General features: G+C 48.4%; 1 protein-coding gene and 1 pseudogene across 1 annotated transcript in view; one reads left to right on the top strand and one right to left on the bottom strand.

The window, feature by feature from the left end:
• Positions 1-18,869, top strand: part of TENM2 (teneurin transmembrane protein 2) — a 524,046-nt gene that overhangs the window by 422,003 nt on the left and 83,174 nt on the right. Inside the window, exon 13 of the mRNA XM_045792137.2 lies at positions 16,134-16,344. Coding sequence (XP_045648093.2) covers positions 16,134-16,344 — 211 coding nt within the window. The remainder of the gene's footprint in view (positions 1-16,133; positions 16,345-18,869) is intronic.
• LOC123788607 (small ribosomal subunit protein uS17 pseudogene) lies at positions 3,310-13,448 on the bottom strand (annotated as a pseudogene).

The raw sequence follows: 18,869 nt of genomic DNA, 5'->3' as shown, positions 1-18,869 counted from the left end.
GCCAGGGTACAAGCCCGGGAAAGTGGAGCAGTTGGACTTTAAATAGCTAGACGCTCTCTGCCGCACAGCAAGAGCAGCTGCCCAAGGTCTGTGCTCTTTTCTTTGACTTTCCATCTTCTCAGCCAAGAGCTCTGGGGGATTGGAGAGGGGCCAGGACTATGTGGCCAAATGTGAATCCAAAGAAAACTGCAAGGTGTGCCCCAAAGCTGTGTGCACGGTGCTTGCCTCCCTCCCCGGCACCGCAAAGACCAAACCCCTCCAGGGGAATGCCCTCCCTTTTCCTGGGCTCGAGGTACTTCCTCATTGACCTGCCAACCCCGTTTCCCGGAACTCCATGGCCGCACACGCTGAGGGACGCTACCTCTTTGAGTCACAGGAATCGTGGAGTCTGCGGATGTCAGATGCACAGAGACTAAAATATGGAGTCCCCAGCAGTTATAAAACCCAGAGAGGGAAGTAACTTCTTCAAGGCCGAATAGCAGGGTAGGGCAATCCGGGCGAGGGGCCGGGCTTCCTGGCCCTAGCTCCAGTATGCTTTTCTCAACACCATGCTTGCCCCCAAAGGGACCCAGTCACCCTCGAGAGAATGTGTGCGTGGCCTTACTGGTAAGCTCGGTCTGAGACCCAGGAACTAGACTAGGATGAGTTGAGGCACCTTCCTTAATGGTGCCCCTGGGCCAGCCTCCCTCCATTCTCCCTAGTCCCCGCCCCATCACAACTCTTGTCACTGGGTGGCGGTAAAAGCAAACACCTCCCCCCATGCCAGCCGCACACACACGCCCAGCCAGGCCACATGAGTGAGTGGGACTCGGACTCCGCCACGGAGAATCCAAGGTCTGGTGACGGTGTGAAACCAGCCATGTACTAAGGGTCCAGGATAGAATGAGGCCGAGAAGCTAGGACAGCCCAGAGAAGGGGCATTAAAGATTTCCAGAGCAGGTAAAACTCGAATTTTGAAAGCTACAGAGGACTCCGATCAGGAACACAGGGAAAGCATTGTGGGCAAAGAAATGGCAAAGGTGCAGAGGCAAGGGACAGCAGTGCGTATCTGGGGACCAATGAGAAGACTGAGAGAGTAGAGGAAGGTGAGGCTGGGGAAGCGGGTCTGGACAGAAAGAGCCAGGCCTCGCCTGCCACGCTGGGTGGAGTGACGTTGACCCAAGTATTTGCTTTGCCTTCCTGCACTTAGCACCATGGTCTCCACAGTTGCAGGCCGCACCTCTTCCCTCAGACAGAGGCTGATAAATCTGCTTGGGTTATTCCTAAACACAGATGCTCACAGCAGAGAAGAAGAAGCGGTCTTTCTCTCTGTTTCTTCCATTGCACGTGTGCGTTCTTTCACTGTGAAGGGAGAAGACAGCCTGGCAGGGTGATCAAGAGGCTTCGGGGCCAGGGAGCTCTGGGTTCACATCCTGGCTCCACCGCTGATGGGAGCAAGTTGACCTATCTCTGTGAGCCTCAGTTTTGTCCTCTGTAAAGTGGGACTGATGCTAGTTGCCACCTCACAGGATACTGTGAACTCAGATTAGTTAATACATGGAAAATACTTAGTACAGAGGTTCTCTTAGGTACTGGGCATCAGAATGCCCTGGAAGGCATAAGGAACAGATCGCTGGGCCCGACTCGGAGTTCGTGGTACAGTAGGTCTGGTGCAGGGCTGAGGGCTATGCATTTCTAACAAGTACCCAAGTGATACTGACACTTTGGGAACCTCTGACTTGACACAACAGGTACCGTTTTGGGGGGAACTCAAGTGCTGACCGCGATTCATCCAAGTGTGTCCTCCCTGGGCCACCTGAGGGGGGAGGACAGGCCAAAAAGCTCTGCGCCCCAGGCAGTGGCGGCTTGCTCTGCATACGGACCCCAGGGCATCACTGTAATCACTGAAGCCCCTGCCACAGAGATGTGGCTACGGAGAGGGGTTCAGGGCCCCCCCTTCCAAGAGCACTGGAGTAAAGCACAGCTGTGGGAAGAGCGTGCTAGAAGAGGGTATGTGGTAGCTGGCCCCGGTCTCTCCCCCGTGACTTCCTGGGGCTTCTCCCATCCCCCTCAGGCCCGAAGTCGGTGCTGTGCCCTTTTCTGCCGGGGTCTGCAGGCTCTTGGGTCAGGCAGGCTTGTGTAAGTTCTGGCTCCAGTTCTTACTGGCTGTACCTCCTTGAACAAAGCACCTGACCAGTCTGAGCCTCTGTCTCCTCATCTGTAACCTGGGAACAGCAACGCCAACCTCACAGGCCTTTTGAGAGGTTTGACTAGCAAGTTTACAGAAAGTGCCCGAACACCACCTTATTTAAACGACAGGCCTAATTATTAGCATCTCCCTGTGCAATGTGACTTGGGAGACTCTGAACACACACACTGTTCCCAATCAAAAGCTCATCATATCAAGTAATATGTAGTATTTCAAAATCAGAAATCCATCTTTTGGTCCCTGTTCTAATGTACAGTCCCCCTCAATCCCACACCCACCCATGCTGGGATGAGTGTATTTTCCCTCAGAGACCACAACCCAGGGATCTGGGTGGCTCAGGGACTTATTGTCTGTCTGTATAGGGTGAAAAAAAGTCCCTGAATTAGCTGCTGACACATAACAGTTGAGGATTCCATTTAACCACCGAAAAACTGAGAAGCTAGGGAGTAGTTTGTCCAAAGTCAACAATGAAGTGCTGGGATTGGAGACTGGCTCTCCTAATTCTGAACGTCTTGCTTGTTCTCCTTCCAGACCCGTTTTCTGAAAGTATATATCAGGTTCACCAGAGAGTCCAGAGCTGCTGTGATCTGGGATAGGGCAGGGAAAGGGGAATCCAGGAGAGAAAGGGACCCTGCAGTCCCTGGGGCAAACTTCTACTTGTACTTCTGCTGTGCTTACTCATAAAGCACATGGCGCAGGGGGAGCAGATCCAGGGAGAAATCTCCAGCCCACTGGGGCCCATCACCCAAATTCCCGTTTGACGCACTGCACCAGCGCTGCCACTTCCCAGCCACCACGTGGCCCACTGCGGTAGGCGTCCCCGAATCTCTCCCGCGCCCCCTTTGCCTGTGAGTGTTGCTGGTCAGATGGGCGAGCGCACCCTTATCTGGCCCCTCCACTTCTTCCCAGCCATGAAGGCCATGGTTTCTTACTATCTTTCCACCTCTACCAGGGTCATGCAACCAGTTTCACTGGGCTGGACCATTGGTCCCCCAGCTTCCAGTCTATTCCACACAAAGCAGTCAGAAGAATCCTTTCACTTTTATTTTTATTTTTGTCGTTTTTAGCTGGACCCATGCCTGGGGAAATAACTTTACTTTCTTGGGATATGGGCAGAAGTCTCAGAACTTCTGGAATTGCTTCTTGGCGTCGGTGGTCTTGGTGACCTTGAGCGTGTTGAAGTACACAGTGTCACTCAAGGGCTGGCACCCACTGTGACAGTGTCACCAATCTGGACATCCCAGAAGCAGGGGGACAGGGGCACACACATGTTCTGGTGGCGTTTCTCGAATTGGTCGTACTTTCAGATGTAGGGGAGGTGGTCTCGGTGGATGACAGTGGTCCTCTGCACCTTCTTTCTTGGTCACATCAGACAGAATCTGCCCTCTGATGGACATGTGACCAGTACGGGGGCATTTCTTGTCAATATAAGTGCTCTCGGTGGCCTCCTTGTGTGCCCCGAAGCCCAGACCGATATGTTCGCAGTATCACAGGACCTTCTCCTTGCCAGTTTCTCCAAGCGGCCCCCTCTTCTTTTTTTTTTTTTCTTAAGATTTTACTTATTTATTTGACAGAGATAGAGACAGCCAGCGAGAGAGGGAACACAAGCAGGGGGAGTGGGAGAGGAAGAAGCAGGTTCATAGCGGAGGAGCCTGATGTGGGGCTCGATCCCATAACGCCCGGATCACGCCCTGAGCCGAAGGCAGACGCTTAACGACTGCTCCACCCAGGCGCCCCCCATCTTCTTATTCTGAAAGACGGTCAGCTGCTTTTGGTAGGCACGCTCGGTCTGTATGCCTGAAAAAAAGAATCCTTTTAAAAGTCAGGCCATGTGATGGCCCTGTGCAAACCTTCCATGGGCATGACATCTCCCACAGAACGGGATCTGGGTCACAAGCATCGCTCCGCATTAGCGGGCTCTTGCTTCCACCCAGCACTTACATCGTCCTCTACTCGTCTCCATCATCCAGCCCAACACCCACCGTCTTGTCGTCCCTACTCTCAAGATACTTTCCCACCCTGGGCCTTTGTACCTGCCGTTACCTCTGCCCAGAATGTTCTTCCTCCAGAGGTTTCCAGGGCTTGTTTCTTCATCTCATCAGGCTTCTCCCAAACATCCCTTCTGGGAAGCCTTCCCTGCCCCAGCTCCATCTAAAGCAGCCACCCCCTCCCTTCCTCCATCACTCTCCCAACCCTTTACCCTGCCTTACTTTTCTTTAGAACGCTATTACCTTCTCCAAGTCTATTACACATTTCTTTGTTAATAGTGTGTTTTTTCCCCTCTAGAATCTAGGTTCCTAACTGCAGGGTCCCTCTCTCTCTTGTTCAGTCCATTATTAAATGAACTGAATGAATGGAAGTTTTTTTTTTTTTTAAAGATTTTATTTATTTATTTGACAGAGATAGAGACAGCCAGCGAGAGAGGGAACACAAGCAGGGAGAGTGGGAGAGGAAGAAGCAGGCTCATAGCGGAGGAGCCTGATGTGGGGCTGGATCCCATAACGCCAGGATCACGCCCTGAGCCGAAGGCAGACGCTTAACCGCTGTGCCACCCAGGCACCCCTGAATGAATGGAAGTTTTAATGAGAAGTCTCTAGGACAGAAAGCAGTTGTCTTTTATTCAACACAGTATTTTAGTATGAATATGTTGCATTTTAGGATTAAAAAAACACATCCATACAATGACACCCAAGTCGCTACAGACCATTCACACCCTTTCATTAATGCAAACAAAAATGTAAAGGTAGGCTGTGTGTTTATTCAGTTAGATGTGAACACGTGGTTAAACTGCTCTTCATCTATTGTCAACTTGGCTCACCCTGTAGATGGACTTCCCGTGGGCTAGTGGCAGTAGGTATGCAAGCCCCGTTGTCCTCCTCTGAGACAAGAGGAAAGGCAGGGGCTGCCGAGAATCACAGTGAGTGAAGCCAGACCTCCCAAACCATGGCCAGCCTGGGGAGGCCCAGAGTAGTGAGCGAGATCAGCAAATCTGGGGCTGGGCCAGCTGTGTGCGAATCCCAGCTCCTCCACTCACGGGCAGCTGCCCGACCTTGCAAATAACATAACCTCTCCAGGCCTGGGTTCTCCATCTGTAAAGCCAGAGTAAACAGATGGTTGCTATACACTAAATGCTTTTGCACAAGCTTAGTTAATGTCTCACAAAGGCCCTATTAAACGAGTAGTATTATTATTTCCACTTTACTGATGAGAAAACTGAGGCTCAGAGAAGTAAGCTGATTAGCCTAAGGCCACACAGCCAGTATGTTGCAAACACAGATCCTGTGACGTTAATTGGCGGTCCAATACTGGCTCCTAGGCCCTACGCCACAGAGCGAATGTGAAGATGAAATGAGATCTCCAGGGCGTGCTAAGCACAGTACCTGAAGCCTTGCCATGTTTAGGAATTAGTACTTCTGATTTCCCTAATCCAGCCGGAACCTTCATGATAGCCGAGCCTCATCCCTTCCCCACTTGGCAGTCTAGGGCTACTTCTTTATGTACCGGGAGGACAGGCATCATGCCCTCTGCTAATTCTCCCAGCTCAGGGGCCAGTCCTCCCACCTGCCCCCAGGAGACAGGGTCTCTCTTCAGGCAGAAAGTAACTGTTCCGGTTTGTTGCTCTGAGGTGTCGGTGGTGACAGCCCCTTTTCTTTCTGAGGGGCCTAGCAGGTCACTGTCTGGCACCCCACCAGCCCGCCACCCCCTGCTGGGCTGGCTTCTGTCTGACCTGTCAGTGGGCTCTTTGAAAGGCACGTTGATGGGGGGCAGCGGGGAGGGGCCGAAACAGCGGGCAGAGGGTGAGCATTTGGGGACATCGGTGGCTGAGATCAGAGACCCTTGCTCTCTCTTGCCAGTAGTTTTTGTAACAGAACAGCGGGTAGATAGCAGTAGGCAGGATAGAAATCCCCCAGGTATTAAAAAACATGGCCCTAGGCTAACAAGGGTGAGGCTGTGGCGAGAGGCCTGTCAGGGAATGTCCAAGGTGGGCAAACTCTCATCAAGTGAGATCATGATTCCTGGCGACTCTGTCCAGGTTGAGGACAGGCAGCAGAGGAAGGGGGGAGAGAAGGGGGAAGAGGAAAGAGAGAGAGAGGCTAAGAGAAAGAACTAGAGAATGAAGATGTTTGGCGAAGCCTCGACATTTCCTCCCCCACGTCCTACACCATTCACAGGTGCCTTTATATGGCCGTGACTCTTCACACCTCCTCTGAGGAACTGAAGATAGAAGCCAAACGTAGGCTTTGGAGCTGGACGGCCAAAGGGTGACTCACCCCTCCATTATTAACTAGCTGTGTGATTGTGGGCAAGGCTCTTAACCTCTCTGAGCCTCAGTTTCTTCCTCTGCAAAATGGAGGCTACAGAAGCCACCTCCCAGGGTCCGTGTGCACACGCGGGTTGATGGCTGGGCAGGGGGCAGGGGGCAACACAGCAGGGCTCCAGCGCAGGCCGAGGAACAGCCGTGTGGCGGTCCACCCGTCGGAAGTGGGAGCTGGGGCAGAGGGCCGGCGAAGACACTCTGCGTCCCAGCGTTTCACAAAATAAATCTCCCTCCAATATGTATTTAAATTGTCCCTGTTCGACATAGTAAAAGAGCTTAGTGCAGGCACTACCATGTCATGGTGGTGGGCACTCCTGTGTCGATTTGGAATGTTCTACTCTAACGGCGCTTACAGGGCAGCTTCGTGTAGGACTTGGCTTCAGAGTGCAGCACCCTGGGTCAAAAGACAGTCCTAGCGTGTCGAAGCCGTGTGGGCCTAGGCTAGTTCTTTACTCTCCTTCTAAATCTCTAGGTCCTCACTTGTAAACAGTGGCGCTGGTGATCCCTGGAATTCTGGTGGTGATTTAACGAAGGGATGTGGGTAAAGCACTTAGCACAGTTCCTGTCACCTAGTAAGCTTTTCATAAGTGCCAGCCATTAGCTCTGATTAGACGTGGTTGCCATTAATGCTTCATCATTCTACTGACTCCCAGGATGTCTCCTAACATACGGCCTCTATGCTGAAATACGCTGGCTTTGGGAGGCACTGGGAGGCCAAGGACAGGGGCTCTGAGCTTATGTGCTAGTAGTGATGATGTGGTTTGTGTTGTACTTAATCACCCCAAAGCGTGCATTTTATGAGATCAGTCAAGCATAGGGCTATTGAGTAGAGGAAGGTGTGGCTGGTCCTTCCAAGGATAGAGCTCCCAAGCCTAGAGCTCTGTCTTCTTGAAGTGCTTCCCAACCTGTATTGCACTGGACTATTGTGGGGAGATGCTCTGGGCCAAAAGGGGTCTGCGGTCAGGAAATGCTACGTGCTCCATTGCAACATTAGAGATTCAAAAATGCATATTCACCCATCAAACGCTCTGAGAAGTCCTGCTGTAAAGAAACTAGTGTAACTGTTTAACCAACATCTCTCAAGTTGTTTTTGACCACAGATCTTCCAGTGCTACCTCCACTTCTGTGTTTCAGGGAATTCCTATTAACATCCCCCAGCAGACATAGTTCGGGAAAGCTCCTTTAGTCACTCAGAGTCAGATGTACTGCTATGGATATTTGAGGGATGTTTCCAATAATTCAGAACAGGGGTCCTTGAGTTTTAGCTGGCAAAAGAATCACCTGGGAATCTTCTTTAAAATACACACTCTCAGGGCACTGGAGTGACTCAATCAGTTAAGCGTATGACTCTTGGTTTTGGCTCAGGTCATGATATCAGGGTCGTGGGATCAAGTCCCATGTCAGCGGGCTCCATGCTCAGCAGGGAGTCTGTTTGAGATTTTCTTTCTCCCTCTCCCTCTGCCGCTCCCCTGCAATTGCACTCATGCGCTCATGCTCTCTCTATGTCTCTCTCTGTAAATAAATCCTTAAAAAATAATGGACATTCTCAGTTTTCACACTCAGAAATTCAGTAGGCCTGGGTGACAGCAAGAATCAGCATTTTAAAATCACTGAGGTGGTTCCAGGTCGGGAGGTCAGGGAGCACACCTTGACCAACAGTGCTTTAGTGCCTGACTTCTGGAAGTTAGTGCTCAGGACAGCAGCAGCATCACCTGGAAACTTGTAAGAAATGCAGACCACAAAAAATATATATATAAATAAAAATAAAGAAAAATAAAAAATAAAATGCAGACCACAGTAGGACCAGAGAATTAGAATCTATATTTTAACAAAGTCCCAGGTGATTTCAATGCTGGTTAGATTTTAAGAAACATTGGTTTTAAAGGTTTTGATTGATGATATTTGTTTTGGGTGTTTTTTTTTCCATTTGTTTTTTCCATAAACTAAAAAAAAAAAAATGGATACACTGCAAGCTCCTTGTCATAAAATTCCCACCAACCCTCACCCCCATGCGTGAGGGGTTGACCAGATGCCCAGTAGCTTCAAGGTAAGCCAAATTCCTTTTAAGAAGTGGTCTTACCTAGATTATATTCCTGTCTTCAGTAACAGTGCCTGGGTTTTCCTAAGCACCCTTTGCTTTCTTTCCCACATCCATCCTGAAGAGTAGAAAACCCAGAAAATGCAGCTCTCAGTGGGGCCTCCACTCTGCCAGATCTCTGGTCAGACATGATTGATCTTCCATTGCTAAGTCATAAGAAAAGCCAAAGGTGCTTTGGGGCAAGGATCTCTGGCCGTGGAACTCAGAGACTGTCAAAAAAGAGTTGGCACAAAGCAAGAGAAAAGCTTCCAACAGGCCTTCCAGAAGGAGTGCAAATACAATTTCACTTGCAATATTTAAGAATGGTGCATGCTCTGGTTGGAAGGGAGGGGATGCCTGCGTAACGATGGTCCATCAGGCAGCCAGGGTATTAATGGCAGATGAAACCTTCCAAATGAGCACCCTGTCAGCCAATCTATTGCTTTAAAAGGTTGGCAATGCGGGAGACCTAACAGAGGCAATGAAGAACTAATCTCATATTGCCAGGTTAAATCAAGTCAGCCTTGCCTGCTCCTTTCACTTTTTAGTTACATCAAGCCAGAATACTTTCAATTATCCCTCCCTTCCAACTTGTCAGCAGGCATTGGGTAAAATGCAAATGGAACAGTGCCTTCCCTGGTGGAGAGCAGAAAATATCATGAAGAGTAGCCTCCATTGGTGGAGCTTTTGCTGTGCATTCAGTGCAATACCTTCACCATCTTTTTCATATGCACCATCTTATAGCATCTCCATGCTCTTTGGTGAATTAGGTACTATTGAGTCCATTCTACAGCTGGGAAACCTGAGTCACAGGAAGTCAGTCACTTGCCAAAGTTACATAGCTAATGAATTATGGAACAGGTTTGAACCATTCCGACTCTAAAGCCTGTATTCTTTTGTTATATGTCTAACTGGGCCAAGAATCCAGTGCTATTCTGGGTGTCCTTGAACTTTGGAGTGCCCCCTCTTCTTGAAATTTTCGAAGTGCTCCCCCAGTGGCAGAGACTCGCCAGGGTCAGCAGTTTCTCCCTTTCAGAGTGTTCTCTGACCCTCTACCATCCCTCACCCCATCCCCATGCATGTGAGGTTGACCAGATTTTTGGGGATTTGCATTTATGAGATATCTCAGGGCCCAGTGCCCAATCTTAATTCCAGTAGACATATTGGCAAGTAGATTGCTCCTGTTGGCTGCAGGAGTGTTTTGCAAGATCTTGTGAAATCAGCATGAGAATGGTGCTGATATGTCAATTTGGGTAACTCAGGTTGTTTATATAGACAGAGGCGTGGCAAAAAAAATATTTGCTAGGGACCCCACATACTTAGATATGGTCCTAAAGGAGCTCACCTTAAAAAAAAATAATAACTCCCAAGGCAAAAAAATTGTAGGGTTGCCATATTTCTTTTTATTCCAGAGCCACTTAATGCGCCTGGCCATTCAGGTGCCTTTGGCCTTTGCCAGCCAGCTTCCACCTTTATTTCCCTTCAAAGAGCAAGCAGCACACGCTTCTTCCTTCTTGCCCCAACTTGTTGCCTCCCCACTTTTCTCCACTCTTTGTTAATTTTCTACTTCGCCATCACTAACTGATCTCAAGAAGGGCCCTACGATTTATTGGGTCCACCACCTGGATTCCCTCTATTTTCCTTGGGGAAATGAGAACTTGGCAAGTACCTCACTCTGTATGCTAAACGAACCTATACGATGCCAAGAAGAAAAGAAGTAGAAAAGATTCAGAAGCACGTACTAGGTGCTCACAGCTGTTCATTCACCCAGTGTGGGTTATCTCAGTCCTCCCATTGCTCCTGGGAGGTGTCATCATCATGCCCACTCTGCAAATAAGGAAGACAGAACACAGGCAGGTTGGTATCTTGCCTAAAGTCAGTCTGTTAGCAAGTATATAAATTGCATTGTCTTAAATGCACACCTTGATGTGTGTATAGCCAGGTGAATAAGATCTAGAACATTTCCAGCACCCAGCAAGTTCCCAGCCAGTACCTCCCCATTAAGGTAACTACAGTTTCTAACTTTTTACCATAATTGATTAACTTTGCCTATTCTGAACATCCTATAAATGGAACCGTGTGTACTCTTCCTAGTTTTAAGCAGCCTCTTGGCCAGACGAGTAGGGAAGGTAGATTTGGTGGTTGGTGATGCCTCTCATCGGACCATGATCTGAAAAGTGTGGGGTTCATTTTTAAAATCTGAGATGCTGACCAGTTCCCAGTCAGGTCTAGCAGAGCTCTCCATGACACCTGAAGTGAATTGTTGGAGGTGATTTTGTGTCACAAAATGAAACTAAGAAACGTAAATTTAGATGTTTTCCTGAAGCCTTTAATACCCAAGAAAGCGGGAGAGTTCAGGCAAGTTATAAAGGGAATCACTTGCATACACAGGGAATAAGAGCCACCAAAATTGAGCAAAATGCTTCCATCTGGATTCTCCATAAGCTGCCCAGTTTACAAAGATCAAAGAGGAAAATAAATGAAATGAATGAAATAAACACCCTCTCATTCCTAGAGACCTCCCTTCTCCGTACGAGTGATGTGCGGACTCAGGCAGCCTTTCCCAACAGAAAAGATGTGCATGTTTCAGCCAACTCTGAACTATCCAGCATCTACTATGGCTCTCTGCAGCCTCGCCATTGACCCGTGGTGTCCTCCCCACTGAGCATAGCCTCACTAGTATGTGTTTGGGGAAAGCTTTGAGGTTCTGTCTTTTGCCTATTCAGGAGCTCCCTTAAAAATCCAACGGCGCGAACTAGGCAAGGGCTGGAAACAGCTCACACAAACTTGTAGCCACCCCAGAAGGCAAGTGCCACCTTGTGCCAATGGTAAACAGCTGAATGGGGGTTTGATCTCACAGGTAAATAGCACGGTCCCCGGCAGCCTGCACGGCAGGGAATGAATTCCCAAGCATCTTGTTTCTCCTGTTGATTCCTTTTTAGAAGCTTGTTTCAACCAGCCTGACTCTTTCCCAGCGGTGGCTGTAGGCAGGCCTGCAGAAGGAATTAAATCTCGCGGCCACCCATCCTTTCTCGGTTGATGGGTGTCCACTGCCCTGTCTTCAGACTCCCTTTGGGAAAGAAAGGTCTCCTCCTTCTGATAATGAAGAAGCCAGAAGGTGAGGATCTCACTGGTTGCCTTTTCCTACTTTTCATCCAGAGCTGCTGCTAAGCCACTTGGATAACTTGCTTAGCTTCTCTGAGCCTCAGTTTCCAACTCTCTAGGGCGGATGATGGCGTGATAATGGGCAGAACACATAGTTCACCGAGTAGTCACTGTACCAGGCACCGTTCCAAGTGCCGTGCATGTAAGAACTGTTTTAATCCTCCACACAGCACTTTCTAACGCCATCATCGCCTACGTTTTGTACGTGAGGGAGCTGCGGTGCAGAGCGGTTCATTGCGAAGGGTCAGCAGATGGGTTGCACCTGCTCTGAGATGCAAACCCAGCCACCCTGGTCCGGAGTGTGCAGCTTAAGGGTTCTGTTCTGCTCTGCGGGGTTGCCGTGAGGATTGAAATCAAGATTTATCTAAATCTTGTTCAATCGATAGCATTTATTATCACTGCCGAGTAACTTATCACTATGTGGAAACATCACATTCTTGCCAAGATTCAACCTACCCATGGTGCACACCAGTGAATGACTCCAACAGGGGATATTAATTTCACTGATATCCACGTCCGGTTTTTATAAACTGAAAAAGCTGAAAACTTTGCAGAGTTTCTGGTTATAGTAATACCACGGTTCATTGAATACATTCTATGCCAGACTGACATTATATATATTGATATATATACATCTCAATTCATTTGTTCCCCATCACAGAATCCTATGATATATGCATTATTATAACTCAGTTTTAAAATCAAAGAAGTTGAGGTTCGGCAAGGTTGGTTATCTTTCCAAACTTACACAGCCAGGGACTAGAGGGCATGAGCCTCAAACCCAAATCTGTCTGATTCCAGAGGCCAGGCTCTTCCCTCAGACACTGTGTAGGCTTTTTGGTTAAAATTTTACCTTAGGAATTCTAATCCAAAGGATTCAATTTAGCATCATCCTGATTTCTGCTTCCTTTTGCTAGACCTGTTACGGAAGATTCTGATTTTCTTTATCAAAAGCAATAAAAAGAATATCTCATATATTGTTCCCAGAAAGTTTCTCCACGTCCATATTTCTCTGAAATGGCCATTACAATTAGCGTATGACATATGCGTGTGGCATGCAGCCAGAGCTGTGGTTGAGCCTGCCTTCTGACAGCACCTAGATAATTCTCCATGGCCACATCTCACGGAGTGAAGTAAATGAGGTCACGTGACGCAAACGTGCCACACTGCTACGGGGCCTGGTCCGGAAGGCCTGGGTCACTTTCCCCAAACACTGAGTCAGAATTGGGTCCTTTTCGAGGACGCCACACACCTCTCCCCCCACCTTCCCTGGGAAAAAGCCCACCAGACAAACAAGTAGGTGGATAAACAGAGAAAGAAACCGTCCAGTGTCGGGGAGGGCTGTGCCGCTCTCGCGCCCCTGTTGAATAGAGACGCCGGCAGCCTCTCAGGTCCTGAACTGGCAATTCAGAACAGTTTGATTGCCTGCTTGATTGTTTGTGAGATAACTGCAAGATTGTCAGTGACAGGGTAATTTACTGAAGATTGCCATGTCAGACTCCATGCGAGGGGCTTGCTGGCATAAAGATGCGGCTCTCATGACTGACAGGCCACTGGGAGATTGGAGTGCCAATTTAAAGTTCACGGTGTCGTCGGAAAGCGTTCAGCAGCAGCAGCCCATAATCACGCAACATGATGAGGTCATTACAGGCATAACGTATGCTCACACTTAATAACCGATAGAACCCCAAATGCGCCATCTCCGGAGCAGGTAAATGTAAATATGTGGGAGGAAATCATTTCTATCCTTTTTTTTTCTTTCTGTTTTTAACATTTGCCATCTGCTATTGCTGATGTGTTTATAGGACATCTCCTGCCAGACAGGCCCTTAAATAAAAAGCCCTCGAATCGACAAAACAGTGGGGAAATTTGAGGTCCACACTGTTGAAGAAGTCTCAAGTCCAGAATGAGTAACAGATGAGCAAGCGTGTGGGAGGAAGGTGTTGAGTGCTTAATTGGAAAACTGTCCTGAGTTACTGTTTGGGCCCGATGAGGTTCTCCAGCTGGTCATATGGAGGGGGTGGTAAATCGGATGGGGGGTAGGAGATGTTCCCAGCTTCAGGAGGGAGAGGCCACCCGAGACAGATGGAACTTCGAATGGGAAGAGGCCGGCGGCCTTAAGGAAATCTACAGTGCTAATAGCAACGTGTTTCTTCTCACCTGAGAAGTTTCTGCATCTGCTGAAGGGAGCACCGCCAACAGATCTCAGCGGGATAATTTTAAATCCAAAGCAGGCATTCCACGGCAGATTCCTCCTGTCTGGCAAAGGCAGTCCGTGGAAGGTGATGTTAAAGGCAGCATGCTATGCGGATTTTTTTCTTGTCTTTTCCGTATTCTGCCAAGGGCTCTGGGATCCACTATACGATCTGAACATAGATCTGAGACGGTGCCCCAGCATCGTCCTGCTGCTGAGATACAATTCTCTGGCCCTGTTCCTTGGGTCTGAGATTTGTGAGCCTCTGGGGAGTCCCCGATGCAGCCAGCACATCAGGCAGAGGTGTTCAGAGCCTCGACTTGGAAAGTCTCTAAATTTAAAGTGTGTGCGTGCCTGCTCACCCTCCCGCGTCTGCATTTCTAGGAAATTCTGTAAATCTAAATGTGTTACGAGCCACAGAAGCAGCATTTGCCCATGTGGAAAATGAGAGGCTAGTTTTAGTAATTTAAAGCCCAGCAAAACACACAACCTCCTAATTTGTTTGTTTGCTAAAAAGAAAGTAATGCATTAAAATAATTGTACATTAATTGCTAAATTACAGTGGAACTTTGGTGAAATTACATATTTCAATTTCATTAGCAGAACCAAACGAAAAGAGTAATGCCAAAAAATTACATTGTAGTAAGTTGAAAGCACGCAGGCAGGCCTCTGGTTCAGTGTTCCAGGACACGTGTTCATCAAGTCACAGCCCAGGGTCTGAGTACAAGTTTCTATGATGTTAATTATGGCCGCAAAGTACCTTGCTATCAAATCTGGGCAGTGCAAGCAAGTTATTCTCCAAGCCTTTCTCTCTTCTGTGTGTTCAGTCAGTTCACCCAGCAGAGTGAATCAGGGTTGGCCAACTAATCCATTCGAATAGGGAATTCCAAGAAGCAAAGGCTGCCCAAAACATTCCCATGCCCAGCCCTAACACACGCGAGAAGGGGAAACAGTCGTTTATTCATTCAACAAACCTTTGTTGGGTGCCCAGTTCCATGGTTGGCACTAAGTAAGTTGTGAATATAGAGATGAATAAGACACTGTTATTCTCTTCAAAGAGCTCATTTTCCAGACAGGAAGGCGAGCACCCAGAGAAAATTCTAGCACAACGAAGTTGGCATTACCAAGGGTTTCTAAAACTTATTGTGCATTAAAATCACCTGGAAAAGGCAGGTGCCAGGGCCTGCTTCTGGAGGCTCTCCCTGGGAAGCCCCGGGGTAGACCCTTGATTCTCCCCATGGGATTTTGATGCAGAACTATTCTCTGGGAAACTCTGATTCAGGGGTATGCAGAGCAGGGATACCCTAACCTAGCCAGAGGCATCACCAGGAAGGCTTCCTAGAAGAGGTGGCCATACCTAGTCTGGGTGTTAGAGGATAAGTCATATCTGTTTCTGCCCCCACTGTACCATCAGCTCCTTAAGAACAAACGCCATCATTCTTCATCCTCTGTTCCATGTTTCATCTCCAGAACATGGATAGCGCTCAAATATTTGTTCAATGGTAGATGAATGATAGGAATCAGCACAGGAAAGGGGTGGAGGGGCAGGGATCTGGGCAAGTAAATCAGAATGGGCAAAGCACTACAGGTGTGCGGCAAGGTCGCCCCAGAAGTAATTCGGCGAACCGATAGCTTAATTTCTGGGCACTCCAACTAAAGTCCTCTCTCCACATTTCCTGGAAAGTGTAGAACTCACCCCACCCAGTTGTCCGACTGATCAGCAGTACCCTCCCTGTCTGCGAGGGAGCGGGGATGGAACATTTTTCTCTATTCCAGCAGGACTTAAGGGCTCCCCCACATTTTGATTACTGGCGCGCCCGTTAGCACAGGCCCCGAGAACTGGCTATGGATAATTTTTTGTGCTGTGCTGTTCAAAAGCAAAATGTTTGTTTTTGTTTCCAACCACGCAAGTAATACTTGCTCAGAACCGAAAAAGCAGAAATCCTAGAAAAGCCGAAGAAGAAAGAAGGGAGACACACACTGATCTGCAACCTGGAGATAATCGTTTGTCCACACTGTCGATGATTTCCTCTCGGGCTTTTCTTTCCTAGGCATCCGTACTGGAATTAAACTAGACTGGCTGTGTGAGACCTGCCGTTTCAAGCCCTGGGGAAGGGCGGGTGCTGTTCTGACAAAGGTATGAGCATCTCTCAGCAGCTTCACTGACCCTGGCCCTTCTCTGCCCTTCTAGATGGCCTGGTGGACTGCCTGGACCCCGACTGCTGCCTGCAGTCGTCCTGTCAGAACAGCCTGCTCTGCCGAGGGTCCCGGGACCCCCTGGACATCATTCAGCAGAGCCAGACAGACTCGCCTGCGGTGAAATCCTTCTACGACCGCATCAAGCTCTTGGCAGGCAAGGACAGCACCCACATCATCCCCGGAGACAACCCCTTCAATAGCAGGTGGGCACCCTTCTGTGCGTACAGGTTGCCGACGTGGCGGGTTTCCTTCCTGGCAGAGCGGGAAGAAGTGCTTCTGGTTTTCCGGTGGGCCCAGTTGGCCTAGAAACTACCCCATGAGGGCAGCTCCTCTCTCTGGTTCACAGAGGGCCCTTTCCTTTCTGTGGGATTTGGCCACCTTCCATCCAGAACCTGCTGGAGACATCTGTGGATGGTCTGGCTTTCAGATCATGATACTGTTGTTGTTATCATCTCTGTCTTTTTGAAATACTTCTGACAGTGCCTTTTGTCTGATCACCACTGAAATATTTCATTCAGTAGGGTATTTCTGAAAGCAGTTATTAACTGAATAACATAAATTAGAATTTATTGAGCACCTCTGAAGAGCCAGAGACTTTATGTAGACCATCTCCGGTCCTCCCAGCAACCCCAGCAACTGCACCCACTGTTGGCCTGCTTTGGGCGAGATGCCGTGCTGGGGCATTTTATCTCTCTTTCCAAAATGATGGGGTTTCTCTTGAGTTTACTTTTGCTCTCAGTTGCTAATTTGAAGCAATTCTGGGGCAAATTCTGGGTTTATTTTATAGTCAGCTAGGCTCCTCCCTCCCTCCCAGGACAAGTTAGAGTTGTACCCCTGGAGAGGAGAGCAAGGGGAAGAGTTGTCTTTGAGGCATCCCGTCCCCTTCTCCTTCCTAGCCACTGTTTCTGATTCTGGGGGTGAGAGGAAGGACAGAGAGGCAGGGGTCTTCTTATGGCCCGCCTGCATATCACAATCTCTCTCTTGGTGGGTCTGGGTCCAGATGTCGATGGTGTCTGCACATGTGAGGATGGCAGGTATGGTCTCCTGGGGGATGTCTGTCTCATCTCGGTGCTCCTTCCCATGCGGAAATAAGAGCTGATGGCTGGGTCCTCTCTCATGAAACCTCTAGAAACCTTGAACTTGAGTGGGGTGCTTCTGGCCTCCTTACCCCTCTAACCATCCTCCTCGTGCCTTCCTTCTCTTACTTCTCCTTATCCTCGCTTAGTTCTGGGGAGGCCCAGAAGCAACTCAGGAAGTATGCTGCTCAAGCAGGCTTCCAGCCAGCAAAGGAAATGCCAGACTTCACCTCTCACGGGAGCCCCTAGCTTTCTAAATGATTCTCTTGGTGCCCCCCACACTAGACTTTGAGGAGGAAACAGCATCAGGCCACAACTCAGATTCTGCTCCTCCCCCTTGGGATAGCCTGGCGAAGGTGGGATGGGGAGGTAGGAGGTAATGGTAAGGCCGATTAATTCCACAGCCCCTAGGAACTCTCTGGAAAGTTGCACAGCCCCAGTTCCTGGCAGCAATTTGAGTATGAGGGCACTTAACATGGTCACTTCGGGCTAGCAACTTTAGCCTCTCTCCTATTGTTTTCCTAAAAATAAAATAGAAAAGAAAAAATAATCTCAGCCCTCTTCTATTTCAGCCCTGACACCCCCTAGCCTGTGCCACGTTAGGCAAGTTATTTAACCTCATAGATTTCATTTTCTTGATTGATAAAATTAGAATAATATTATAGAATGTACTCACACAGTTATATTATTACTTTAATACAAGAACCCCTCAAAAATAAAAGAAACCACAAATGTTTTTGATCACAAAAGTATCTGCTTGTTAAATCCTAGTTCTGGGACAGGGATGCTGCAGGTATGCTTCCCTTCAATTACGAACATAATTCCTGTCGCCAAAGAGTCACGAGCGGCCCCTGCACCAGGCTGGAAGCGTTTCAGTAGGGCTCGCATACAGTTTGCTCTTACAGTAAATGCATCTTTCCAAGGCCCATGCTCTGTTCAGCTTCCTGTTAACATTTCATTTTTTCCACCCTAAATCCAGGAATTTCCTGATACTCTCTTTTTTGTCCCTTAAAATTCAATCTTCTCCTCCTCATCAAAGTTACCACTTCCAGAAGGTACCTCAATCTACAGCCAGGATGCAGGAGAGGAGGCAGGGACTCCGGAATATTTGGTGGACTAGACCAGCCCCAGAGATCTGGGCGAAAGAAACTTGCTTTAGAGAAATCTTCTCCGGAGGTTTGAAAGTCGCAATAGATAACACCACCCACACGAGCCCACGTTCCAGCATGTCGGCATAGAGACATGATTCAGAAATACAAAATGTTACTCCAAGACATAGGTTGGAGTTCACCAAGCATGTGAATTTTAGTGCATTATCCTCTGACAGAAAAATGAAGGCGAAAGCTAGGAGTAAAAAAGAAGTTAATTCAAGACTTCTAAGAAGGCATTTCCCCGAGATAATGGCATACAAAAATCACTAACATGCCTTGACTCCACCACTATAATTTACAGAGCAGATCTCACTATCTAGATAATGTGATAATTGTTACACATCAATAATCATAAATAGAAACGAACTGATAGCATGTCTTAGCTGAGTCTTTTCTGTGAATTGTCTGCCTAGAAACGATATGAAGCCAGCAACAATAAAGAATTAGGAAAATAGAGGGTAGGAAGCCTAGGCAACCAGGCCCCTTTTATTCCTGGGACGC

Source organism: Ursus americanus, chromosome 15 (assembly GCF_024610735.1).
Source record: "Ursus americanus isolate L20-20 chromosome 15, mUrsAme1.1.p, whole genome shotgun sequence".
In the NCBI taxonomy this organism is placed as follows: domain Eukaryota; kingdom Metazoa; phylum Chordata; class Mammalia; order Carnivora; family Ursidae; genus Ursus; species Ursus americanus.
This window is presented reverse-complemented; position numbering and strand designations above follow the sequence as displayed.